The sequence below is a fragment of the Cynoglossus semilaevis genome, chromosome 1, assembly GCF_000523025.1.
Source record: "Cynoglossus semilaevis isolate Cse_v1.0 chromosome 1, Cse_v1.0, whole genome shotgun sequence".
Classification (NCBI taxonomy): Eukaryota; Metazoa; Chordata; class Actinopteri; order Pleuronectiformes; family Cynoglossidae; genus Cynoglossus; species Cynoglossus semilaevis.
The window spans coordinates 27049704-27077382 of record NC_024307.1 but is presented as its reverse complement, the minus strand read 5'-3'; the positions used below and the strand labels follow the sequence as shown (position 1 = coordinate 27077382).

The 27679-nt window shown below is 43.6% G+C and overlaps 2 protein-coding genes across 3 annotated transcripts; one reads left to right on the top strand and one right to left on the bottom strand.

Moving 5' to 3' along the window:
* Positions 1–10604, top strand: ajuba (ajuba LIM protein). Its single transcript, XM_008323171.3, has 8 exons — positions 1–2678; positions 5547–5648; positions 6095–6162; positions 6271–6333; positions 7385–7515; positions 8162–8213; positions 8621–8689; positions 8783–10604. Exons 1-8 carry the CDS (start codon positions 1130–1132, stop codon positions 8912–8914), a joined length of 2166 nt encoding a protein of 721 aa, XP_008321393.1. The 5' UTR covers positions 1–1129; the 3' UTR covers positions 8915–10604.
* acin1b (apoptotic chromatin condensation inducer 1b) lies at positions 10247–27130 on the bottom strand. Of its 2 annotated transcripts, XM_025058653.1 has the most exons (18): positions 26912–27130; positions 25297–25368; positions 25109–25220; positions 24897–24970; positions 23504–24820; positions 23251–23339; positions 21972–22001; positions 19353–19473; positions 15484–15529; positions 14551–14699; positions 14323–14463; positions 14054–14246; positions 13834–13979; positions 12913–13020; positions 12612–12719; positions 11925–12321; positions 11728–11825; positions 10247–11593 (listed from the first exon to the last, which is right to left on the bottom strand). In XM_025058653.1, the coding sequence occupies exons 1-18, from the start codon at positions 27044–27046 to the stop codon at positions 11177–11179; spliced, it is 3753 nt and encodes a 1250-aa protein (XP_024914421.1). In that variant the 5' UTR covers positions 27047–27130; the 3' UTR covers positions 10247–11176. The 2 variants fall into 2 exon arrangements, with proteins under 2 accessions (XP_024914421.1, XP_008321412.2); XM_008323190.3 differs by lacking the exon at positions 21972–22001 and having other exon boundaries at positions 26912–27121.
* Between the last annotated feature and the right edge of the window lie 549 nt (positions 27131–27679).

Here is a 27679-nt window from a genome sequence, read left to right as displayed (position 1 = left end):
AACTCGACACCGTTGAAGGGGGAAAAAGGGAAAAAGAGGGGGGAGGTAAGTCATTATTTAGGGGGAAGAAAGAAAGAAACAAAGTTGTCGACCGTGGAATGCACACGGGGAGTGATCTTTATTTATCTCCAGAGGCTCTTTGAGTCCAGCGCGGCTCCGCAGGGAGCAGAAAGTAACGGGACACCGGTTTCCCGGCTCATTGTTCCCGTCCGCGTCTCCGAAACTTCTCCGCTACTCCTGGGAATCCGAAGTCCGGGAATTTTCTTTGAAAAGCGGGGATGATAATAGCAGCCGAACGCAGGCGAAGGATCTGGAGAGTGCTTCCGTGTGTTTCCTGTTGACGTATTTTAAGTTTTAAATATTCCTTTTCACGTCTCTTTTTAAAATAGTTTTATTCCTAAGCACGTTCTTTCCGGAGCTGAATGGCAGGGCTGGACTTTGTGTGTCCAAACGGATTTATTTTCTTGTCTACACTGGAGACCACATGAAGAAGAAACTGTAACCTTCCACACTTTTCAAACTCCACGTTTTAAGTAACTTCTTCTGAACAAGTCACACTGGATTACAACAACATAAAGCCGACTTTTCCTGAAGAAGAGTTCGGACTGTGGGAGGATGCAGATGTGGAGCCACACGAGGGGCCACAAAGGAGGCCCTCAGCGACTATAGGTCACTCGCAAGTGTCCTGGATCTTTGCGTATGTCCCTTTCTCGTCTGAGGTTTGAGGTGAATTCTAACTCATAATCCGGATATTAATAATCTGATGGATTGTTCTTGGACACGTCTTACCTGCGCCTTTGGATGTTTCACACAAAGGAAAACCATATGACTCACCTTAGTAATGTAAATCAGCCATGCAGTTCTCTTCCTTAAATCCATCTTTATTTATCTGATTCATATTTATTTACATTTACATCGTGTGTATGTGTAAAATAATTGATGAGCTACAGAAAGGCCAGTATTTTTCCTATTTAAAAGTTTTCTGCTGTACTTCGTCGTCTACCCCCACACTGTATTTGACCGCATTAATCTGTAACTTCAGACGTGAAGCTGCAGGGACTTGACTTTTGCCTAGACAGGTATTTAAAGGAAAATAACCAAACAGCACCAGACACGACGAGGCTTCACCATGGATAGACCGATAAGCAAGTTATTGGAGAAGTTAAAGCTAACCGACTCGGGCAGTGTGAAATTCAACAGTTCCAAGAAAAAACAGGACTCTGCCAACAATGCTAATAACAGCAATGCCAACGCTGGCAGCTCAGCAGGAGGTGCTGGAGGAGGTGGAGGGAGCAGTCTGCCATCAGCTCCCAGCTCCACAGCTGCCTCGCCCTCAAGACCCGGCCAGTTCTCGCTTGCCCCTGCAACCACAAGTGATGCATGTGTTCCAGCGACTGGCAGAGGATCAGCAGGAGGAGGAGGAGGAGGAGGAGGAGGAGGGATGGTTATGCCTCCCTCGCCACAGACTTCCACCACGGTGGGGGCCATGCCCTCAGAGGGGGAGCAACCGCTTCACCCCTCCACCTTGGCGCCGCTTCGACGCCGCTCTCCACAGCAACGGGCTTCCTGTTATCTGGGTGAAGGTGTGGACTCCCACATGAGGCGTGAATCTGGTCTGGGCCCGGAGTGTGACCCCATGGGGACCTACGGTTCAAAGACGTCCCTCAACCAACGGCGCTACTCGTTGGAGCTCCAGCAGTTGGTGCGACGACAGCAGCTCCTCTCCCAGCCGCCACCTCTCTCTGTCCCACCGCCATACCCCACCACCACAGGTTATGGATCGGCTCCTAGAAGTGGAGGAGGGTGCCTTGGTACCGAGCATGGGTTCCTCCCTGAGCATGAGAGGCACAAACGCCTCTCCCTCCAAGAAGCTCTTTTCTACAAACGCCTTAGCACTGGAAGTGAGATGTGGGAGAGCACCAGGCCGGCGTCCTTCTCACAACCCCCCCATCGTCCATCAGATGTGACCGGAGGTGGCGTAGGAGGAAGCTTCTTTTACCCACCAGGGCCAGCTGTAAGCCCCTGCTCCTCATTCAGCCTCCAGGAGTCGGTGCTTGTCAGCCCAAGGTCCAGCTTTGCCTCCAGCACGGCCAGTGGGGGAGGAGGGGGCAGCCCCATGGGCAGCCGCTGCAGCAGCAACCGGACCAGTGGCATCAGTCTGGGCTACGACTCTCGTTACTCCGCCTCTGGAGGATTTCCTCCACAGCAGCCTTCGCCCTCCATGCAGGCGGGTGGAGGTTCCATGGCTGGTTATGGAGCTGCAGGCCGGGCCGGCATGACCCCGGTGGAGGCCTGGGCCCACGATACGCGACACTCCTACCCTCCTGCTGTCGGAAGTCCAGGAGCGTCCTGCTACCAGGGAGCTCCAGAGTGGTGGGATGAGCAGCAGGTGGGAGTACGAGGCAAAGAAGGGTGTGTGATGGGAGAGAGAGCCCGCTATTCAGACCTCCCTGGCACCAGGTACCAGGAGGAGCTGACCCGACTTATACTGAGAGACGCAGCGTTAGAAGGTGAGGGTCTCCTGGACGGTCTCATGTTAAAAGAGCAGTCTGTGGGTCTGACTGCTGTCTCCAAACCCAGTTCGGCAGTGTCAGTAGTGCCTTCCTCCGCTGGAGGTCCAGTGAAACCTCAGGAGGATCCAGGAAGAGAGGCTGTGGAGAACCGGCAGGAGTATTTTGGTGAGATTCCTTTCTTTAACTGTCATTTTCAGGAAAAGGGTAAACAAGGCTGCGATTAACAGAAGTGGCCCAATAATGCCTGTCATTACAGCCGCTGCCGTCACTGCACATGCACGGCATCCCATGTATTCACGATGGAGCGCTGGCTCTCAAAGCATCCGCCCTCAGCGTGTTATTATTATGTTCCTTTCTGCTGCCTGGTGTCAGATCACAAGTTCTCTGAAAATGAGAGGCTTGTGGAGCTGGATGTCATCATGGAGGGCCAGGTTAGAGTTAGAGTGAAGTGGGTATGGGAGGGTGGAGGGATGGATGGATGGATGGATGGATGGATGGAGCTTTAGAACCTGCAAAGACATGTACGACTGTAGCAGCAGGCCATAATGTCAGAGGGAAAAGCTCACAAACCTTCAGAAAATGTTGCTAGTAAAGCAGAAATCTTAGGTTGTCCATGAAGAGTAACTAAAGGTTAGCCTTAAAATTGTTAGCCAAAATTATAAACACTGACAAAAGAGAATGAAAATGTAGATTAGCAGTAACTGTGAGAAGAAACATTAAACTAGCAGAAGATCCAACGGATGTCAGAACATTATAACAACATAACTAAAGGTTATTAAGCAGTGGTTATTGAAAGTACATACATGACTTTTCTCAGGGCCACAATTAGCCCCAGGGACCAGACTTTGAACATCCCTGCTGCTGTCTAGAACCACGTCACAGTAGTCAAACTCAGAAGGTATTTGGTGCAGTCACAGGTTCTAATTGTGAAATCCAGGGCTAACACAAAAACAAGCCATTAACTGATCACTACACAAACACCATCCAGACCCAGGACTGAGTCACAGACGTTTGTGAGTCTGCAGGGAGACGTGTGTGTTGTTTCTCTGCGGCAGGGTGTGTTTGGCTCAAGAGTGACTTCAGGCCACAGTAATGCACGTGTGTGTGTGTGTGAGTCATACAGGCGTGCATGTGTGTGTGTGTGTGTGTGAGGGCGGTGTGTGCTGCAGCCTGTTTTTACCGCTCAGGTATGTGTGCCTGGAGGGGACATACAATACTGTAGTGAAGAAATCAGAGGCTGCTAACACCGAGGCTTTAACACTCAGCTGACACACACACACACACACAGCACATTAACAATGAAAGGAAAAGGACTATCCTTCCATTATCACTCAGGAGAGGAGCAGAGGTTGTTGGTTAGATTCTGAAGTCACAAGTTCAGGCTCAGCTAAAAAGTCCAGATTATGAATGATTGAAAATACTGTAGTGAAGAGAAGAAAAGAGAGCACACGTTACAGCCTGTCTCCACCCTCTGTGTGGTCAAAGAGTGGTGGGCGTGGCCTATCTTATGACATCATTCAGATGCTCATCAGTCACAAAGTGAGAAAGCTGAAACACCTGTAATGATTAAAATAAAGTGTTTTTTATATTTAAATATCTTAAAAACAATCCTTGACAGATATTTGATGGGGCTAAAAATTCTAAAAGTTAATTACAGAAAAAAAGTATGCAAATATTGCTTAGAATAGTCACATTCAACCAAAGTGTATTTTTAATCTGAAGTTGTTTAGGATTGACCAACAAATAGTTGGGATGGATGTAGGAAGGTCAGAGCCACGACAGGTAAAAATGAAAACAGTCATCGAAAAAGTCACAATTAGCTAAAATTAAAAAAAACAAAACAAAGTACAACAACAACAACAACAGGCACGATCCTCGTCTTCAGTTCCTTGACAATGACAAGTCTAATATGGGGAACATGGGACGTGACCCAGTGGACGGTCTCAGTTTGGACAGTTCTGGAGCTGAGACCCAAACCATACTCTAAATTAAAGTCTGAGCCTGGAGCCTCTGGTCGGCCTCTGGTTTTGGCAGAGAGGAGCGTTGGTTCCTGAATATCCTGAGGAATTCTGGGATATGTGTGTGTGTGACACTCCCTTAGCCACATTAGAAACAGGAAATGACACGAGAGGGTCCTGAAATAGATCAGAGGGCTGTGGCCTCCTGGACTAAAGTCACTGCCCCTCTCTAACGCCCCCGGTGGACCTCATTCACCTATGAGCTGTGTAGCAGGTGTTTCCAACATAAGGCCTGCAAGCCAACGATGGCACCAGGACAGCTCTTGTGGGGCCGGAACATTCTATCTTACAATGAACTAACTTTGGTAAATTATTTTTTCAATGTGTCAACATGGGATTTTTTTTTTTACCAATATTCCCATCTTTTCAGTAACCTTTAGTGAACCTTAAACTACGTTGATGTATTTATTTGGTTGATTTGCTGAGGCTTTGGGTTAAACTTTAGCCTAGCTTCCATTTTAGTAGCTAACAGCTCCAGATGTTTTTTTTACACCATTATAAACGTTCCATCCTTGGTTTTTATCTCCTCACTCTTGTGAAATCTGACATGAAACACATTTATTTTATTGTTGAAATCATTGCGTTCTGAGTTCTGACGCCCCCTGGTGACAAAAGTAGTAACAAAGTGAAACTGACAGACGAGCCACTGATTCATGGATGATGTTCTGCAGGAATAAAACCCCAGTTCCGACTCAAATCTCTCCAGACGTTTGTTCTCTGGGGTTTCTTCTTCCTGGGCTTTAATCCCCAGATTCTCTAAATTGTAGGTTTGAAGGATGGAATTTTAAAATTGTTATTGTGGTTTTAGTTCTTGAAGTTTCTGCCAATAACTGCAGATTTTCCATTCTGAAAGGTAACATCTACACAGGTGAGTGTGAACGGTGTGAACAGCCCCCTGGTGGTGTGAACCAGAGGATTTACACTCCTGGGAGTTCACACAGACCTTCCAGGAATGTGATGTAAACTGAGGAGTGACTTCACTAACTGTGTGTGTGTGTGTGTGTTGTGTGATCAGGGACGTGTGTGAAGTGTGGGAAGGGTGTGTACGGAGCGGACAACGCCTGCCAGGCCTTGGACAACCTTTATCACACTCGCTGCTTCACCTGTGTGTCCTGTGGTGAGTCTCCTCCTCCTCCTCCATCTTCCCCCTCTCCTCCTTGTCTTATCTCTTTTTCTGGACGATTCCTTGGAGCCTAATTTGGTCCTTTCTCTATTTCTCCAGTTATTTTTACTTGTCTTTAAATTGACTTTCAGGTTTTATCATCATTTGAATCTAGCTTTAATTGTCTGAATGTTTAGTAACTGGTCAGTGAGGTTTTTTTTAGTAAATTTGCCACAGTGACGCCATGTTGTTTTCCTGGTGTAAACCTGTGCTAACTGTGGCTAATGTCTGCAGTTTTGTCCATCACTTTTTTGTTAGCTAACCTTTAGAGACCTTAGGCTAAATTTTTCGCTTTTTTTAACTTAATCATTAATTGCAACGACCTGTGGTGTTGGTGTTGTTATGTTGACCCAGCTGACCAGAGTTTGATTTGATGACAACGACTGTGTCTCCGTCCACAGGACGAACTCTGAGGAACAAGGACTTCTACAACGTCAGTGGCTCTGTGTACTGTAAAGAGGATTACATGGTGAGAGAGGAACAAACACACACACACACACACACACACACACACACACTATGGCAGAAAGAGACAGAAATCCTCACTCCTTCACTAAACCTATGTTTTTGTTGACAGTTTTCAGGATTTCAAGCTGCGGCAGAGAAGTGCAGTGTGTGTGGTCACCTCATCCTGGAGCAGGTCAGTGTGTGTGTGTGTGTGTGTGTGGTAGTTATTGTTGCCTGATTTCTTTAGCATGTACTTTTAGCTATTTTGTCTGGTGTTCATTTCGTCTTTCAGATGATTTCTGAACCCAGACGTAGTCATTCTTAGACTTTGTTTTTTTTAAGTCTAATCTATTAACTTGGTGAATTTGTAGTTTTTGATGCTAACTAAACTAGCCGTATGTTGGCTACCTGTAAGCTTTTATGGTCAAACTGTTAGCTACATGTCCTATATCTGAAGTTGTGTGTAGTACAGAAGCCTAGATAGACTTCTATTGTCACGATGTTTGGCCAAAACTCTTTGACTCTTTCACCTCCCCGTCTGTTTCTGAGATTTCCAGAACTTTTCCTTCTCAGAACTTTGGCTAATTCGTATCCATGAACCTGACCCGGAACATTTTTAGCTTTTAGAAATTTTCCCAGAATACTTTGTGGAGACCACAGTCTGTCCATCCCTTCAGAGACCACCCCCCCCACCACCACCACCACTACAGAGCAGTTTCCCACAGAGCAGAGTTAGTGGGTGACGTCTTTCCGTCGGTTCCCAGGACACATTTCTGTGGAATGTTTGCTTTGACTGTCGCAGCATGAATCAGAGAAATCTGATGTTTGAACACAGAAAATATCCCATAATATAAACACAGAGCTGCCAGTCTGTCTGAGACACAAACACACACACACACACACACACTCTTCTCAGCGTTCACTCTGAATGGTCTGAAAGGGGAAAACACTGAGATATTTGAGTCTTTATTTCTGTCCTCACCCTTTATCTTGAGACAACTATCAAGTGGTGTCATCTTTTTTCAGCTACTCTTGGCTTAGCTGTACATATATGTTGACTCATTTTAAGTTAAGTATTTCTAATGTTAATGTTGTTATGTTGACGCTATCTTTGTGAGATTTTTTTTGGACTGATTTTTAGCTTTTCTGTTTAAAGCTACCTTTAAGCACTAATAGTTAAACGATCTTGAAAAGTTAAATTCATTTATTTTGTTTTTAACCCTGACTCTGTCCTCCTCCCTCAGATCCTACAGGCTATGGGAAACTCCTACCACCCCGGCTGTTTCCGCTGTGTGGTCTGCTCCAAGGCTCTGGACGGAGTCCCCTTCACCGTGGACCAGCACAGTAACATCTACTGTGTAGCCGACTACAACAAGTGAGTCAGTGGGCCTGTGGCCCACGTCTTGTAGACAGCTATTCTTCATAAATATTGACTGGGAGGACTGAGGTGAATCAAGGTCTCAGGAATTGAAAATTGAACACACAGGTTCAACGTATTCATGAGATACTGCTGCAAAGGCCAAAGGATAACCGTGTCCTGCTGACAGTCTATCAGAGCATTGTTGTCATGGAGACGACAGATACTTCACCTGCTGAAAAAAGAACACCCAGTGAAGGACAGGGAAACAGCCCCATTTCACATGTTCAGCTCAGGATATACAGATAGGAGGCGCTATTTTAGAGCCACTGTTATGTCTGATGTTACCATGTTATTATTGCAGAGTCGTTGGGTTTTCACAAAAACATAATTTGTCCTTGGTTGACGACCACGTCCTCTGTCTATCATTGACCTTATTTTCAGAGACCCTTCCTCACAGCTCCAGCTTCAACGAACCAAAGTTTATATAAAAATGTATATCATAAAATAAAAATGATTATATCTCTGTGGTTATGACTTCATCTAATCCACATTCATCATCATCAGACACGTCTGTCCACCTGGTCCAACCTGAACCTGTCTGTTCGACCTCCTCAGAGCTAACGTTAGCTTCTCTAACTCCTGACTTTTGTCTTTGCTGCAGGACGTTTGCTCCTAAATGTGCTGCCTGTTTACAGCCCATCCTGCCGGCTGAGGTGAGTACGCCTGGACTCACACCTGCCTCTTTATTAGGTTCACCTCACTAGTCCTGGGTTTGACCACCAGCTGCCTGGATTCTCCTCAACATAGAGTCAGGAAGTTGTTAAAAAGTCAGCGCAGCACCAACAGCTGCGACTGACAGAAGTGATCCAAACTCTGAATCAGTTCTGATGTCTGTTACTATGTCAGTCTGTTACTATGTCAGTCTGTTACTATGTCAGTCTGTTACTATGTCAGTCTGTTACTATGTCAGTCTGTTACTATGTCAGTCTGTTACTATGTCAGTCTGTTACTATGTCAGTCTGTTACTATGTCAGTCTGTTACTATGTCAGTCTGTTACTATGTCAGTCTGTTCATACATGTACATGTTGTTGTAACCAACTGGTCTGTTTGTCGTCTTAGGGCACTGAGGAGATTCTCAGGGTGGTCTCCATGAACAAGGACTATCACTTTGAGTGTTACCACTGTGAGGTAAGTGGGCGTGGCCACCAAACTCAACATTACCACCTGCGTTTACCCCTGATTTCACTTCCTGTCCTCTTGTCTCTCATTTCCTGTTCCCAGGAGTGTGGTAAGCAGCTGTCTGATAAACCGGGCTCTCAGTGCTTCCCCCTGGACTCCCACCTCCTCTGCCACTCCTGTCACATGACCAGAGTTTGCGCCACACACAACATTCCGCCTCACAACACACACTGACGGGGAAAGGAAAAGTATTGCGCTTGCGTCTCAGCGACTGTCCTGCTTCCTGCTCACGCCAGAGAAGAAAACTGCTGTGGATAAAAACTTTGATCAGGTCTTTTTTTAACTGCCTGCTGTTTTTGTACCATTACTGTAACAACCTTTTAAGGGAACGGGAACAAAACTACTGCTTTGTTATTGTTATTATTATTATTATTACCCCTAATGTGGCTACTGTTTGCTGTAGAAGAACAAGGGACTTTTTTTTTTTTTTGCTAAAACTGTTTTCGCATAAAAAGAAAAACATTTTGCACTTAAACTTGACTTTACTGTAAGTTTTGTTACTTCAATCTGTAAAATTTGGTAAACAATAACTGTTTTTTTTTCTGTACGTTGTAATAAATATTTCATTCTTGTTTCACAAACTATTTTTGCAATGAATTGCAGAATAATAAATTATTTTGTCTTGTTAAAACAATGATATAGACATGCCAGTTGTTGTCTGTGACTTCTGCGGTGGCCAATCAAACGGAGACCGAATGATAGTCAGGTGTGATATCCAATCACAATTAAATAACCTTTGTAGAGAAGGCACACCCAGCTGAGGGACACTGAGGGACACTCCAGGTGTACATGATGTTGAGGTTCTTTGTCCTTAAAGACAGTTACACTTCTAGATTTCTGGGAGTGGTGGCTTAGTGGTTAAGGAAGTGGACTTGGGGCAGGAAGGCCTCAGGTTGGAGTCCACCAGCTGCCAAGTCACCACTGAGGTGCTCTGAGCACGGCACCGTACAAGATTAATTTCTAGCCACCTTATGCAGCATGGCTTCAATCCACTCAAAAACAAAGCCGTTCCACCTGGTCAGTGGTTGGACGCCTCTTAGGCCCAACCCCCTACTACCTTCTTGGCGCTTCACTATTTGAGTAGTACTGCATTAAGTACTGTCAACAAAGGCATTAACCATGTTCTGTTGGTGAAGGTAGCAAGAGAGAAACAAAGAGACGGCAGGTGGAACCAAGACATCTTTAAGTCACAAGATTTCAATCTTGGATTTACCATGACAACATACTGCTTATAAAGTAACCAGAACTGGAATAAAACTGTCGACAATACACACAGTTCTGTAGTCTTCATTCAAATGGCTGAATTATGACACATTTTATTTTCAATCGACCAAATTCCCACAAGTGGCGATGCCTTTGACTGACTGTTGAATGACTGATGAGCAGAACAATTGGTCCATGTGATTTTCCCATAGTGCGATCTAAGTCTGGTCCTGAACAATCACCGGTTCTTAAAGTCACAGCCAATAAATGAAACAAGTCAACAAACATTACTCACCCAGAGAATCAGAACCAATTTAAATTTATTTTTAAATTCTCAGTACATTTAGAACTTACAGGAGGGGGGGAAATACAACAAAATCAAAAGATTTTCCAACTAAAAACTGATTAAAAAAAAAGATTAAAAGAGTGACCATCACTGTGTTCACCTCCTGTTGAACATGATTCAAAGACCGAGGCACGGATGATCGGTGCAGCTCTTCCTGTTTGTGACAGAGAACTTCCTGTCCTGTGGTGTTTTTCGTTCACGTCTTCAATTTCTTCAGTGTGAAGACTTCAGTGGTTGGTGGAACAATCTCACAAAACCTCCAAAGCAGAAAACAAACAAACATGATCTGACATAAAACTAACAAGGAAAAAAAAACTCTCTGGTGGAGTCACGCTGACACCAACCGTCTGAGAGGAACTTAAAAACACACCCTAGAAAAATAGGTGAAGGTCAGGCTTCTATTCTGAACAGCTTTTATTACAGGGTTCTGAGGAGGAAGGAGCTGTGCAGCCACAGAACTGAAATAGAACACAGGCTGGAACCCAAACCTCAGTGGAACAAAATGCTGAGGCCAGCCAGAGGAAACCACCACCGCCCTTCCACTGAGGAGGAGGAGGAGAGGGTGGAGGAAGAGGAGGTACAACGCTGTGCTCTACATGAGGAGAGATTCTCTTCTGGAACAGAAAAAAAAACAGAACAGACAGAAGGAGGAGACAGAGGAGCAGGAAGGAGACGAACCCCCAATTTCCTTAAAATCCAACTGTAATCAACATTCTTTTTTCTGCATAAATTTGAGGAGAATTTTCTGGAAGCAGAGTGGACAAATTAAAGCAGACTCTCATCCTGAACCTTATGCTTCACCAGGCGGAGCCACACTTCCTGTCTGCTGCGTCTCCTCCCTTCAAGCCCTCCCAGCAGCAGCAGCGTTTGTTTCTCCCTCCATCACCTCAGCGGCGTCTGTCTCGAGGGTTGCTACGGCTACGAGACCGACGTCCACTTCCAGGTCCACCAGAGAGTCTCTGTGGCCTGTGACCTCCACTGTCCCTCCTTGTGTCTCCCTCTTTGTCCCGGCCTCGTTCCCTCTCCTTCTCCCGTTCTCTGTCTCCATTGGTTCCTCGTCTGTCTGCTCCTCTGTTAATAGCTGCACTGCCAGCTGCACTGCCGCCACTGCCGCCTCCACCTCCCCCTCCTCCACTGCCTCCACCTCCTGCACTGCCTCCACCTCCTCCACCATCCTTCTCCCTGATCTTCAGACGCTCCTTCTTTTCCTCCTCACGCTTCTTGTCTTCCTCCTCCTGCTGCTCCTTGCGCCGTCGTTCACGTTCCTTCTGCCTCTCTGTGCGGTCAAGCAGCCTCTGCGCCGCCTGGTGGATAGAAGGTATCAAATTAGTAAATGCTGTTTGGCAGAGACATCAGCACCAAGGACAGTGGGTGAGGGTCAAGTCTCCACATCAAAGGTTCAGGAAAGTCCAACCACAGCAGCGTGTGCTGCACCAACCTGCTCCTCTGTGAGGGGAAGCCAGTAGATACACGGAGGTGCTTTGGTCTTGAGAAACAGGTCGTCCAGAAGTTTGGCCGGAGGTTCGTCGCCCTTTTCTGTTCAGAGAGAAAACAGTTCAATCAGAAAAGTTCTAGCCTCTGATCCAGTGCCAGTGCACTGACAAACCTCTTCACAGCTAGAGCCAGAAGTTCTACCTTTTTTGTCCGTCTTCCTCTCCTTACTCCTGGCCCGCTCCCTCCTCCTTCGCTCTCTCTCCCTGGACCGGGATCTCCTTTCATCCTCTCCGGGTCCGGCATATTCCCTGATCTTGTCCCGGTCCCATTCCCGTTCACCGCGTGCCCTCTCACGGCGTTCCATCTCTCTCTCCCGCTCGGCCCAAATGTCCCTAACTCCAGCTGCTCCTCGTTCCCTGTCCCGTTCATGCTCTCTGTCCTTCTCCTCCCTGTCCCTGTCTCTGTCCCTCTCACGCTCCCTGTCCCTGTCTCGCTCCGGCATCAGTGGGGGAAGTCGGTTGTGAGGAGCACCTGGAGCTTGGACCTGGATGTGCTCCACCTCCTTTTCTGGCTTCAGGATACCTCTGTGGAAGTCCAGCTGTGGACGGACACCAACGTCACAGATGACAAATCAGTTCAGAGTGAAGAAGCAGGAAAAATAATGTTTGATGCTAAGGTAACGAATGAGAAACTTAGACAGTTTGTAGCTGTGACGTCCAAAGTTAGACACAGCGTTAGAGACAAAAGTCAGAATCAGATAACCAGAACAACAAGAGTAAAACTAACAAAAACAACAACGAGCCAATAAATAATCATTCTGACAGTTAAACACATACTGTGCTGTCAGTCTACAGGTGTGTGTGTTTGTATATTTTGGCCATGTCTCACCTCGTCCTGTCCACAGAAGTCCACGCTGAGAACTTTGGGATTGCTGGAAGGCCACTTGACTCCATGGATGGCGTTCCTGGTGGACACGGCCTCCTCTGTGGTGGCGTACTGTCAGGACAGGAAATGACTGACTGAGATTGTTCTTACACACTTTTATGTGTAAGACTGGTGGTCACATCACAAACTTTTTAAATTAAAATACAAGGAGATCTTCAAACCCAACTATTTTTTAAAAACTTTTTCACTTGATGTTTTAGTAACATAAAAAAATTTGTCTAACTATTTTGGATCCAAAACTCACAGTGACATAACAGTGAGACTTGATCTTGTCAATCCAGAATCCATCCTCCAGGACCGAGCCTGTTCTGTTGAGCAGCTCCTTGAGTTGACCCAGAGTGAATGGACGAACCTTTGGGGAAAAAAAAAAAAAAAACAAACAAAAAAAACAACAACCCAACATTAATTCATTTAAGACGTGGAAAAATAACAACAAAAGCCACTGCCTTCAATCCCAGTCATGGCATCAACCAAACGAGGTTCAGAGGCTTGATGGTTCCCTGACAACATGCCTCCCTTTTGGCGCCACCTGCAGGCCCAAGTCTACAAACTCCTTTTGTATTTCCAACCCTTTGAAATATTTTGACTTGAGTCACAGATCTATTTTAGCCACTGTTTTTGTTAAAGGTGTTTGGACCCAAAGGCTGACACTTATTCTACACTGCTAGTTTCCACGTCCTATTTCTATTGAATTTTTACAAGTTGAACAAAACAGAAACCAAACAACACAGCAATCACATACTCTCCCACCCAAGACAGCCATTGAATATAATGGTACAAAATAAATAAACACAGACAGAGCAGGAGTAACAATAAACCTTAGAAAGGTGCAACAAATGTGTGCAGCCCAGATCAGAGTACCAAAGACAAAAACCGAGCTACTGTGATAATGCAGAATCCCCAAACTACAAGGCGGTCATAGAAGTTTTTGAAAAGTGATCTCCTTTTGAAAGCAAATCTCTCAGTTGCTTTGGTATATAATTTATAAAGGGAGACCAAATCTTTAAGAAATCCCCCTCAGGAGAAGGTGTGCTGACTAAAAACACGTCTGACTTTGTCTGCTCTTCAATGCACACTGACGGTAAAGCTCAAGACCAATTTCAGTTTGGGTCAGAGCAAAAACATAAAGACCAAAGTGATGAACGTCAATCAGTTCCAAACCCACCAGGTTGGTGACATGGATGATTTTGGAGATCTGGCCTCTGGGTGGTGACGGCTGCTTCACTGCACAAACAGGATCATCAATAGTGACGGAGACGCCAGACTTTTGCTGACTGATGGAGCGACGCACCAGGCTGTCCCTGGGGGTGACTGAAAACAGGAGGAGAATGTGAGAAGATGTAGGGTCAGACATTTATTTTAAAAAAATCAGGGATGTCCTTCACCTTTCTTGACATCTCCATCCATGTTGGCAAATGTCTGAGATTCTGAGGTCTCCTCTGAAACACTGCTCTTCCTTCTGTCTCTGGAACTGTGTTTTTCTTTCTCTGTCTTCTCCATCTTCTCCACCTGTTCCTGCACCTCCTCTTCCTCATCATCTTCTTCCTGCCCATTCTCCTGAGTGTCACCTTGAACCACCTGTGAGAAATGACTGAGCGTCACAGTCTGTGTTGGAAGGAAAACCAAACTTGTCTTTGTCGGCGTGACCTCTTACCTGTGTGACGGTGCGTCTGATCTTCAGACCTTTGTCCTCGTCACTGTGGTTGTTCTCCTGTTTGCCTTCGTCTCCAGACAGCTGCAGCTCCTCTGGATGCAGGTCAACCACGGCCTCCAGTTTTATGTCTGGGATCAAAGACTTTTGAAGAGAGAAGACAGGTCAACAGCAGCCCAAACACACACACACACACACACACACACACAGTCCACTGTCCTGGAACAGTACCTTCAGTGACTCTGTGGTGATGCTGATGGATGGTTTCTTAGCAGTGACAGCTGTGCTGGAGCCCCACCTCCTCTTCCTCCCGGCTGCCACTCCTGCTTCCCCCTCTCCTGCTCCTCCTCCATCTGTGGTGGCTGGAGAAGTCTTGGGGTCTGTGGGGTCAGCAGTGGGAACATTCAGCAGACAGTGAAGAAAGTCATGTCTCTGCTGCTCATCATTTCTGGGACAAGTTGATGCAGATTTAAAACTCTTCACCCCTGAGCTGAGCGCAGACACAGTCTAACAGTTTTCATGTCACTTCATGTGTTAATTGGTACTTTATTCAAATTCCATCTAACCAGTCAAAACATGTGATGATGCGATGATGGCACATTCCAAAGATGCATCAAATCCTAGTGTTTTTCTGTCCGACTACAACAGGTGATGGAAATTCACCACCATCTCTGGAAGTAGACTCTGCTCTTCTGCTGATTACCAGAGGAGACTAATGTACAGCTGTTGTTATTGACGAGCCTCACTCATCACTTGGATGACACTGTGTTACTTTAATAATAAACACTACATCAAATATGTATTAAATATATAATATAATACCTTTACAATAAATTAAATTAAAAGGGAATTCATTTTCTAGGAGGATGAAACATATGGAGGTCATTCCAGTGGTTCACAAACACAACCTTTAGCGCCCCCTTTAGTAGGACTATGGTCATGTCCCACCCCATATCCACAGATTCATAATGCTCTACATCTTCACTGAACTTTTTCCGCTGTGGCACAAATATAATAAAAAAAACCCATCAACATTGAGGACTATTTCTGCATTGCCGTGTCCAGCCCTGCATGACTTCACACCCCACCGTGAGCCCTGCTCTCCCACCTTGGGAAACACAGGGTAGATACAAAAAAAAAAGAACACTGTGGTGATGTACTCACTGGTCAAGGATATCTTGCGAGCAGCAAAAGCCTTAGTTGTGGTGCTCTAGAGGGAGAGAGAGAAAGAGAGAACATACAGAGACCCCAGGGGTGTGGGGTGAGATGAGAACCAGCAGGATGGACCCAAACCAGGCATCAACAGAGAGGTGAAACAGGACAAGTGGAGGAGAAGGGGGAGGGGCAAGTTGAAGTTAAAAGTGGCCTAGAGGCTAAAATGCTACGTTAGCTAACACTGCAGCCGACAGATGATCCAGACACTGATCGGCTCTTGGTCTCTGCTCCAGCATCAATTACTGCTCTCTGAGGACAGAAGGCTATGATCGGAAATGTGAAATGATGGTGTGGCATTACAAAAACAAAGTGCAGAGTGATGTGGAAATAGACAGGTGAACAAACCTGTCAGTGTCATGTGGCTAAAATGTTTGACTCCATAAACTCAACTGTGTCATTTGTAGCTTCAACAAAAAGTACTTTTGTAATTAAAACAACATAGTAAACAATTACAATTAAAATTAAAATAAAAACAATATAAGACTTAATATATTTAATACTTAACAACAGGCGGCATGTGTCTGTGACCTGGTGCCACTGAGTGTGCGAGTAGTCAGTCTGTAATAATCTCAGTTCATACGCTGTCATCCATCTTTGATGTCATACCCATTACAATGTCCATAAAGTCTAATCTATAATTATTGTGGTCAATAATGAACATTTGTTCTCCCGACATGGTAGTTATTCAATCAAAGCTAAAACAATATCTAATGGCACTATGAAAAAAATGCAGTAAAATTATTTCTAACAAAGATGTGATACAATGAGTGCACGCACAACGTAGAACCAAGTATGAACTCAGTACACTGAGGACTACGACTATGGAGCAGAGAAGAAGAGCAAAGTGTTGGACACTAACAGATCTGTGGGCCTGTCATTAACATAATATTGCTACATCATTAACACATTTTGATGTCTGATGAGTTTACACTGGTGTCAAAACTTAACCATTATTCTATACTAAAGACTAGTATTCCCTCCACCTATTCATTAAACCTCTGTAAAAAGGTTTTTAAAACATTAAATTAATTCAGTTTAACCATTTGTCACCAATAAACCATTGGACACCTGATTCCTTACTGGCTTGACTATGGCCCAACCTCACGACAGTGTGTACTGTATCTAGGCAACAAGGATCCAATCAGAGTAGGCAGAGGTGAGAGGGCGGGGCTGGATTTGACTGTGCAGATTAGCCACCACGCAGGAACTGATCACAGGTTTGGACTTTTTTCTTGAATGGGCCTGGAGACCAGCTTTTCTTGACTGACTGCTGATCTCAGAGTCTTTTGGGGGTTGAGATGTTAAACTTCTAGCTGGGTCTGGATGAGGTTCTTAGCTTAGTCCACAAATGTCAAAATTATGTCTTTAAAATGCCAGGTTTTGAACGTGTTCTTTATCGATGTTTATTTATAATCCTCAGAGTTCTTAATCCTTGAGAGTATGGAGATGACAAAAACTCTGGGAGTTGTCCACACAAACATTTCTGTTTTCAAACTTCACAGTTTTTGTGTCGGCCAAAAAGTCTGAAAACCCAATGTTTCTTGTTCACCGGTTTGATGAGTCCGTATTACGGCAGGTTGTCGAAGGCAGGAAGTTCACATGAAGGCATCAAAAATGCAGTAACCAGGCTGTGGATTAACCAAAGAGAACGGCTAACAGAAAATAAAGAGGTGGTGCTGTCTTTCAGACCCAGTGGTGAAAACTTTACTTGCAGGCTTTGTTGAGTTGAACAAAGGTGTGGCTGTAGAGGAGGACGTTGATGGTGTGTTGAAATAAGCCACTCTTTTAGCTCTGGTTCTGTCAATCTACAACTGCACCACCGTGTATGAAGTCTGTCCATATATTTGTAGTCATTTGTCCTTTAGTTTTGAATCCAATCCTCAATAAAACTGTTCTTTCAGCCCATCAGTGCCATGACTGTCACTTGCCCAGACATAGTCCCAATGCTTTTACAGTTCCAAATGCTTCAAAGTGTGAGTGGAAGTCAATTGTTTTGTAACAGATTATCCAGACAGAAGAGGTCTCATAGCATATTTTTGAAGAAGGTCACCGAGTGGTCCCGAAAACAGTCTTAAAAACTCCCAGATGGTTCACAGGTTCTGGTCACTGTGAGTTATGACACCAATTCTCTGTCCAAAGTTATTACTCCACCCCACAGGCAGAGGGCAGTGAAGGATCAAATGAAAATAGAGAGATGAAGAGGCTCGTCTTTCATCTGACTTTGAGAAGACATTGGCACAGATGTTGGAGGACGCAGACCTGAGACGTCTTCAGAGAAACAGGAGGAGGATATGGGGAGCGTTCGAGGTGACACTGATTGAAAACATCTCCTTATTTATCTCCCATCCCTGCCATTTAGACTAGTACAGTCCAGTACAATTCAGATCAGCAAGCAGGCTTATAACTTCCATGGCTGCATTACCATGACAACTGGTGCTGCTGCAGTTGCCATGGCTGCCACTGCTGTAGTTGGTGATCTGAAGCAAAATCCAGTTCCTGCTGGCTCAGCGCATCACAGGACAGAAACAGGGGCAGGCCTCAGGCTCGGGTTTTACTCAGTGCCATACGGCTGCAGACTCTGGGCCTAACTCAGGTACCAGCGACGCACTTGGGCATAGCGAGACAGGAGGAGTAGGAGTGGAGGAGGTGGTGGTGTTGGTGTTGGTGGTAGTACGCAGCAGGTACCATTAGGGGCAATGGAAGAGGCATGGGAACCTTCATAACAAAGCAATCAATGGGGGTTTAAACAGCAATCACACCATAAATATATAAAGTGAGAGTTCATGATGGGCAACAGATGGAGACAGAGAAGGAAAGAGAGACAGCGAATAAAAGTGAAGGCCGTGACAAAATGAGAGAAGAGCAGAGAGACTGAAGCAGAGACTGAAGAGAGTGAAAGAAACAGCACGCGCACACACGTGCGTGCACACACGCACACACTCAAGATTCCATGACTCATGCAAATCTGCAGAGGAATGAATGCCCCACCTAAACATCGCCCATCCCTCCTACAAAGACATATCAATGAAGACACATGCAGATGTAGCTCCGACAGAACATGCAATGTTGACAGGAAAACATATCACTAATCAGCACAAAAAAATTCTAACATTCTGAAATCACTATGCTGATGATGTTAAATTGTATGTGAAAAGTCATATGGTTTCAAAAAGGGAAAATCCTGATTTCAAATGTTCCAATATTAATTAAACATGAATAGGACAACTGGAATGGACAACTGCATACGTGTGTTCAATGAACATTTAGACTGTTTTAAAGAAAGCAAAAAACCAAAAGAATTGAAAAAGTCAGATGCAAACACAAAATAATTATCACCCACTTTGGATGATGCTCTGCCAAACTAACTGGAGCTTAGAGAAAACCAGGAGCTGCTGGTGGTTTTATACTTTGTCATTAATTTCCTTCTGCAGGTTTAATAATTGTCTTGTATTTAGGCATCAGCTTAAAGACACAGTAAGAAGACAGATCATCAGGTGAATAAGCTAGTTATAAATTATTAGTTGAAGTTAAAGAATGCATGTATTTCTATTTACTTCAAGACTCAACTCCAATTCAACCACTAGGTTTAATTTAACAGGATTAAGGAAGTTGAGACCAGATTCTGGGCCTGAAAAAAAAAAACATCTTTAAAAAACACAAAAGAAAAAAAAACACATGAATGTTGGTTAAACCATGTGGATTGAGTTGGTGTTGAGTAACCCATCCCAACTTCACATGCTTGTAATTTGAGCAAGGATGCAGGTTAGTGAGAGACACAACAAAAGCCCTGGGCCACCCCACCCTATCGGTTTCCCTACCTCCTCCAGGCGGTTCTCGCTGTTCTCCGGTTCAGCTCCAGATGCCGGCTGATCGGCCATGGAACTCTCTGAGTCTGGTTCCACTTCTGTCACAGCAGCCGCACTGGGCTCAGACACCTCCCTGCATAAAATAGAAACTTTTAGGGTGAGGAGTGAGGGAGGTTATTGTAACTTCATTTCTATTATTGGTCATTTCTTAATAACAGTAAAATCTTCTTTTCTACAATAACAGATACAAGGAAATATCTGACACACAATGTAAACAAACTGAAGGTTAACAACAAAGATGACTGTCATTCATGAGCTCTCAAGCAAGACAGTTACAACAAAGACCACCAGTGTGGCACTGTTACCAAAGTAGCAGGACTGTGTAAGGAGATAAAATGATGTAGAGGCTGAGATGCAGAGAGAGAGGCTGATGCAAACCAGTGATCTGGGTCATGCTCTTTTCCTATTAATATCTTACTAGTTAGATGACACCCAGGGTCACCAACACCCCTGGAATAGACCATCCTGCTGAGACAATGACAACTCCTCAGTTGTTGTCCTCATGTAAAGAAAATCTCCAAACCTTGATGAGGGCCATGCTCAGTGGTATCTTTACAAAACCTACATTTAAGTTCTTAATTTCCCTGCTGTCCCTGTTTAAACCCTCCTCTACTGCCTACATGTGATACAAAAAGCACCACTGCAGCAGTCTGGAGGTGGAGCACATCCTCAAGCAATGTTCTCTTCATATGAAGAACATACAAGACAAGGGTTTGACTGAATGTCACATCAGTAGAACTTTAGTGGAACTCAAAAGCCTGACACTCATTTCCCATTGCTCCAATGGCTTGAGTCATCATCATAAAAACAGGGCACAGCATATCACCAATCAACGCACATATGTGGTCGTATCCCAGTGAACACGTGTCAGAGCAGTGATGCCAGCTGGGAGAATTATATCACACCATGGGGGCCGATTCTCACTGACTACACAGCTAACAGATGTCTGCTTTAATGATCTCCCCTGACAACAGTAAGATCAGACACACAATTGTGACAAAAATACAAACCTCTGTTTGTTATAAAAGGATACTGTGTCTTTGAGCTACATGGTACAACTTCAGAGATCGGGAGTGAAGTACCAAGACCTGAATTTTTTAAAGCAATTGCAATCCATTTGTGTATTCACTTCTGGTATGGATGTCTCATTTTGACCTACAGTACAGTTTTTTTTTTACACAGGAGAGACAGCGAGCCATTTCCACTGTACTGTTAAAAACGGAGTATTAATAATAATTAATAACTGAGGATTGGTTGTAGAAATTCTTAGTCCACTGTAAACTGACATTGACATGGATTTTCATCGTGAACAAAAGAACATTACACGATTGACAAGACACATTTATGATGTTAGCGGGAAATTAGGAGTGATCTGAATTTTTCATTCACAATGTGCATAATGAATTATCTGCACTGATGTAACTGCTGATCGCTCACAATTGACACAATATGAAGGATTGAACTAGTCTCAGATTCAAAAAGAAAAAGAAATGCATCTTAAAGATGATCCTGGGCGGCATGGTGGGGGTAGAATATCAGCCCTGAAACAGTGAAAGAGGATTCAGTAACCATGTTTGGTGAACAATTAGGTGAAGATAAAAAATACAGACCCTGAGTTGCTGGGTTCAGACAAGGAGTACAGTTCTAATGAGACTTAAGCAAAGTCTGGATGAAAACTCCTTGAAACTCATCTGTAACAAATGGATCTGGATCAGATTTTTTAAAAATCCTGCCCAGACACTCAATAATATAAAAAATATAAAACTTTTTCACATGGCAGAATATAGATCAATATATAAATTAAAGCCAGTAATTCTTCCCCGAAACGATACTTATACTAAATAATTATTTTTACAATCCGTTCCCAGCTCCACCAACAAAAGATTCACACTGAGGTCCCCACCCCCGGTTCTCCTCACACATGTAACACGCACACAACCAGGCCAATGTGATCTAATGACATAATACATAACCGACGAGGAACTCAAGGCAAACCGGCGATCAAAAATACTTTGAGGCCCAAAGACATGCGGACAGTGACTACGTTGTGGAACTGTTGGTTTGTTAATGCGGGGAGTCAAAGTGCAGCCGGAAAACTAAAGCCTTGGATCGCCCTCTGGCTCACTCTTACCCGTTTTTGTTGCCTTCAGACAGCATGATGACCGGCCTCGAAAATAACCACCGAGATAACAATCTACGGCGTGGCCCCTATACCGATCAGGCTCGGATTAATATCGACAGCGATTGCTGGTAAAACTAACGAAAAATAAATCAGAATTCCGCTCCTGTCCTTTAATGATTAGCCGCACACTGCGTCGGTTTCAGGGATGCAATGCATGCGCGGCAGCCATGTTGGCAGCAGAGACCTGCGTCAAGTCTGCCTGTGTAAAAAAAAAGAAAAGTCCTACGAGGACTTTCAGAATAAAGGCTACGTAACTTGCATAAAGGTGTAGTTTTCGACGGAAATGGGAAACCAGCTACACTGCCGTGTTGTTATAAAATCAGAGTCATGTCAACGATATTGGACAAAAAGGAGACAAAAAGTAGAAAATGAGCGGGATTACTACTCACAATAGCTGTGGGTCTGTCCACACAGAACGCCTGACAAAAAAAGCATCCGGTTAAAGTTAGCAACCATGAGCTAGTTTTATTGCTAAAAAACATTAAGAATAGAAAATAGTATTACTATTATCTCTTTTAAAACAATCCTGACCGTGAAGGTCTCTGCCATTAAATTATATGAAACAACAAACAATTTATTCAATAGATGCACAAAGAATCTCCAATCTCAGTGGGATACGGTTTTTATGAAAGAAACCCAGTTATTTAATAAAGTTATATTTTATAAAATTGTTTCCTTGGTCACCAATAATGATGTACAGGAAGCACTTGGTGCAGTGTTAAGCCGTAGAAATAATACTATTTATTAGAATTCCTGTCACTGAGACACTCTGGGGATGAACTGTTACAAAAGGAAAGGGAAGGAAAGTGAACTACTTGTCATTGTGACACAGCACACCACTGCACACAACAAAATGCATCAACATCTGCTTTTAACCCATCAGTGTGTGGGGACAGTACCATGCTCAGAACACCTCAGTGGTAACTTAGCAGCTGGTGGACTCGAACATGAAGCCTCCTGAATCCAAGTCTGGTTCCTTAACCACTAAGCCACCACTGCCCTAGATCGACTCTGCCCGGAAACATGCAATCAGGCTAGTAATGTAACTTTATGGAGCTGAATTGCATTTAAAATCTTAGAAACCTACCTTAAAAGAACATAAAGAAAGGTTAGCATGATTAGCTTATCCTGGACCAGGGGTGTTCACTCTTTGTTGGCTTGGAAGCTACTTTTGAATTGACCAGACCATCTACATTGATAATATTTAATATATATTTAGCCACATGAGCTGAATATACTTTATATAGAGGTCATATTTTGATTAAATAGCTGTCATTGTATGGTACAATATGAACCAACAATTGTATTGTTGCTGATCTAGTTCTAGATATTTAATATTTAAAAAAATCTTTATTTTTTATGTTTATTTTATTTGCTCATGATCTACTGCCCTACCTCTGCCCTAGACCATCAATAACTGGCCACTTTACAACAGTAATGTCTATATAAGTGCATTTAGGTAATTACTAGCCTCCAAACCTGAATGTATTGTATTATATGTTTTGTGTTCACAACTACAACCTTATTGTCTCAACAATGTACTGCAATTGTAAAAAGACAGGTACTAGTGATTCAAACGTTTACATTGTTTAATTGTCAAAAATATCGACTCATGATTAAATGTTGTTTTGCACACGTATTTCAAAAAGTTGCAGAAAAAAATCCTACCTTGTTGACAAGTGTCTTTTCTTCACCTCCTCAGTCAGGGTTGTCTTATGTTCCTCCTCCACCTTCTGTTTGTGTGTTTGTCCCAACAGCTGTACAATTGATGAATCATGAACAATTATAGGTTATTGAAAAAATTAAGAGAGGGTTCTTAAAATCTACAAATTAATCTTTCCATTTGTAAACCATAACATGCTGTTCACAAACACCTTTTCTGATCTCTTATTATTGTCAGTAGTGTGGGTGGATCACTAACCTTGTTCTGCCTAGCTGAGAGGGTCTTATCACTTGAGGAGGATGATGACTGTGAAGCTGAGTCTGATTTGGAGTCAGAATCTGATGAATCAGATTCTCGTTGCTTTGTCATAACCTTCCTGTCTCTGTTTGCTGTTTTCTGCCTCATGTCCTTCTCTTCCTTCAGTCCACTCTCCTCTTTAATCTCCACCTCATCCTGCGTTTTTTTCCCTCGACCTTCATTTTCTGCTGTGTTAAGTTTAGTCTCCATGTTCTCCTTGTATTGATGTTGCTCTTTTTCTCTGTCTTTCTTCTTTTCTTCACTGTAATGCTCTTCTCTCTCTCTCACCTGCTGCCCACCTCTCTCCTTCACCTTCTTTAGTTGTGTCTCTACCTCAGTCTCTATATTTTCTTCTTGCCTCTTTTTTTTCAGTTTTTGCAAAGGAGATTCACTGGAGGATCCGGCCGTGGAGTGAGATGTATCTTCTGACATTTCCATTGATGCTTGAAAAGCCCCTTCTGACTCCATCTTATGCACAAGCAGAGAAAGAGGTCCAGGTTTAGACTTTGCAGGAGGATCGGGACTGCTGGACCCTGAGCTTGAGTCTGAGTCTTGCATCTGTACGGAAGGAGGCAGAAAAGATGCTGCCCTCCGGTCGAGTGCAGGTTCTGCAACATCTCTGTCCTGGTCATCTGGTTCTGGTGGACTCTGCTTTGGAGTATCAGGAAGTGGAAAGAGGTTAGAAGGAGGTGAAGGAGGAGGAGTGGGGTGGCGCAACTGCATGGGGCTGTGTTGTGCCTGTGGTGGTGGGATGTGCTGTGGAACTTGAAGTTTGCGTTTGGACCTCCCTCCTGACGAAAGCATGGTTGAGGGCATTTGCTGTGGCTTTGGAGGAACAGTTTTACCCTTGCCAGGCTGCGACCCCCAATCCTCATCATCTTCACACTCATCATCTCCATCATCATCGTCATCATCATCATCACTACTATCCTTGAGGACGACACTTCCTGCTGTGACCCCAGCAGATCTGCTCAAGTGAAGAACAGACTGAGCAGATCCTGGTTGACTCGGTGCAGTGCCCTCCTTCTCATAGACCCTAGGCACAGCAGGGGGCAACCCCTGCCGATCAGCCTCACCCAAAATGCGCACTGACAGAGATGCTACAGCACGGGGAGGAGAGGGCACTGGCTCTTGATGTCCAACAGCTCGCTGCACCCTAGTTTGTAGAGCCTCAGGAGACTCCTGGCTTTGAATGGACATAAACCCATGACCCACCACCGCAGCACTTACTGCTCTTCCTGGCCTAGTCAGTGTGGAGTGAGAGGGTATTGGGCAATTCTGTGGAGCAAAGACAATGACATTTGGTTTAATGGTTTGTACCTTTCTGGAATACAAACCACTGAGAAAATCTAACCTTTTCAGTGACACAGGAAGGACTGTCATTGTCTTCTGAGTGCTCCTCGTCTTCCTCTGGAACTGATGGGCTTTCTATAAGTGAGAAAAACCCAGTGGACCATAAAAACCAGACTCTTTTTTTTAGTTTGGTACTAATACTATAGCTTTGAAAGATGTCAGTCACATTTTTAAGTCATTGATCGTGTGATAATGTGATTTTATCATTTTTACCATCTGCCTCATCGTTTTGTGTAGCCTCTCTCTCGAGTCTCTGGCGAAGTAGTTCCTGCTGTTTGGCCAAGTACTGTTTAATGAAGCTGTTCTGGCACATCTCCTCCCCTATCTGACAAGGAAACATATGTCAGTAAAACTGTAGAATTCATGTAGTTAATTGTGCCAAAAGAAAAGCTTTATTCTACCTGAGAGTTGGGCTGCAGCCCACTGTGCATGTGGGAGGAGGATGTCTTCTGTAGGTTTTCTAGCATCAGGGCCTGTCAAAGATGCAAGAAGGGAATAGTTTTAAAAGTTATTCTGTCTTTTTATGTAAGCTGAACTTGAAGTGTCTTGCAGTCATTATTAGTTTATGGTTGGCTTTACGCCAACATTTCGTCGTGGATATCCATCCATTGTTTTTCAGCTTTGACCACTGGTTCCCATTTAACTTAATTTTAATGGCGATATATAACACTATTCTCTGAGCTTTGTTACCAGGATTCTAGAAAGGTATGACTTTTATGTGACATTGGTCTGGCAAAGAAGACATCTTCTAATGGCATTAAAGAGATCCTTTAATGGCTTTGGTTTGAACTCCAACACTGATTTTGTACAACCAAATTCAGCAGCTCCTCCTTTACGTTTATATATATATATATTTACTGTATATATACTGTATATATGTATATACGTTTTGTTTCTTTTTTATTCCCAACAAATCTCCACAATTATCCCATCTTTTGTTTTGACAAAAAACCCTCTGTATGCTTTAGATAAATTAACCTAAACAAATGTATCTAATAGTACTTTTTTGCATGACCTTTATTGTGATTACAAAACCCTCTAAAGTGCTTCACCATTGCCGCAAGCTACTCCCATTCCTCCCAACTATTTTGTCTATCTTTATAATGACATGTTTTAGTAGTAGTTAGTTAAACATATTTACAAGTATATACGTTTGTTTAATTTAAAATATTGTGTAAGATCATGTTAGAATCAGACCTTGTTGTTTAAATCAGTAATAAGATGCAGATGCAGACATCTTTAAGATCTTACATGGAGATACAGTTGCTTTCATTGTTTTTTTTATGTAATACATCTACAGCAGTCCTAAAGTATTGGGATTGATAGGCAGTGAGAATTTTAAGGTTGTAATTTTTGTTAAAGTATTAAATATTAAATTAATAACTAAGCTTTTCTAAACTAAGCCAGTATGTTTGAAAATGTTGTGGGGAGTCTTTCATTTTTGTGGGGGGTAATAAATACCTCCATCAACATGACCACTGTCTTTAAATTCTTGCTACGGCCCTGTTGTAGCTGTTGACCTGCTGAAAAGTCTAGTACAAATTAAACAGTGTTGTGGTCAAGTTAAATAAAAGACCAACAACTTAGCGAGTGTTTACACGACGATGCGCGCACTCGTGACGCTGTACACAAACGTACGCGCGCCCTAGCCGCGCGGTCACGTTACTGTACACAGTGTGTAGCCGCTCGCTTCACACTGAAGCTTAGGCCTCGACTTGACAGGTGCACACTAACTGTGAGCAACACGATGTGCGGCGTGTTTCCTCTTGTTAAGTAAGAACTTGGTTTGACTGACTATTGGTGCTGTCAATATGTGAACAACTTAGTACAGAAAGTGTTGTTAGTGTGTTATATTGGCGTGCAGGGCGGATAATGTATTCCCGCTTCCGAGAACATACACATACATGCACACACATACACACTGTTACGGCCTCAATAACGTTAGCCCCCCCTTCTCTCTCCGACTGAACTTAGACAGACTCGTTCCGGGCACGACAAAAACAGAGGAAAACTCACCCCTTTCAGACGCTTGACAAGCGTGTTTTTCTGACCGCTTTTCGGCAGGTTTCTTTGCTCCAGAGCGGCCTTCAAATCCGCAACTCTGAGCGACTGGAGAGGTTTTCCATCAAGCGTAATATCCTCGTCCGCCATTTTGCTCCCTCCGCTCGTCTACAAACTCCTACAAGCGTCGCTACGGCGGACGCTCGGCGTCATCGCTCGACAGTTTCCGGAAACGTTCGACTAGCCCGAGTGCAAGGACACAGGTCTACTTGTTTGCCAAACGTTTTTCAAACTATTTCGAAGGCTATTCTTTTACTATTTGATCTTAATAAAATGTAATTAACACTTTTTAAAATCAACGGCTAGTTTACATATATCAAGCATAAACATTTCATTGGAGACCAACGTATTGAAATGAATAAAAGTCATTCTATGTTTTGGAACATTAATAGTGATATCCGGACATTCGAACATGGTACAGTAGATAACGTATTACCACTAGATGTCACTAAATCCAACACTGTTGAACAAAGTGTATAGTTTTTGTTCACTATTGGTTAATGTAATGGTTTTCAAACAAGGTGGCATGTAACATAAAAACGATGATTCTGTCTGTATTATTCTTATTCTGTCTTCTTATTCTTATTTCTATCAATAAAACAATTCTCGAATATTTAATATTTTATCCTCGTTTTAAGGTTGGGTTAATACACCTCAATATTGTACATAAATACATTATCTAAAACAATAAGGCTAAAATAGTTTTTTTTCAAGTAAATTGTG

Bases quoted from the DNA above. Each gene is read 5' to 3' on its own strand.
- ajuba (XM_008323171.3), top strand. From the start codon at position 1,130: ATGGATAGACCGATAAGCAAGTTATTGGAGAAGTTAAAGCTAACCGAC. The intron at 2,679-5,546 runs GTGAGATTCCTT...TTGTGTGATCAG, and splicing joins GAACCGGCAGGAGTATTTTG to GGACGTGTGTGAAGTGTGGG. The intron at 8,214-8,620 runs GTGAGTACGCCT...TTGTCGTCTTAG, and splicing joins AGCCCATCCTGCCGGCTGAG to GGCACTGAGGAGATTCTCAG.
- acin1b (XM_025058653.1), bottom strand. From the start codon at position 27,046: ATGGCGGACGAGGATATTACGCTTGATGGAAAACCTCTCCAGTCGCTC. The intron at 24,971-25,108 runs GTAAAAATGATA...TCTCACTTATAG, and splicing joins ACAAAACGATGAGGCAGATG to AAAGCCCATCAGTTCCAGAG. The intron at 15,530-19,352 runs GTAGGGAAACCG...CTCTCCCTCTAG, and splicing joins GCGAGAACCGCCTGGAGGAG to AGCACCACAACTAAGGCTTT.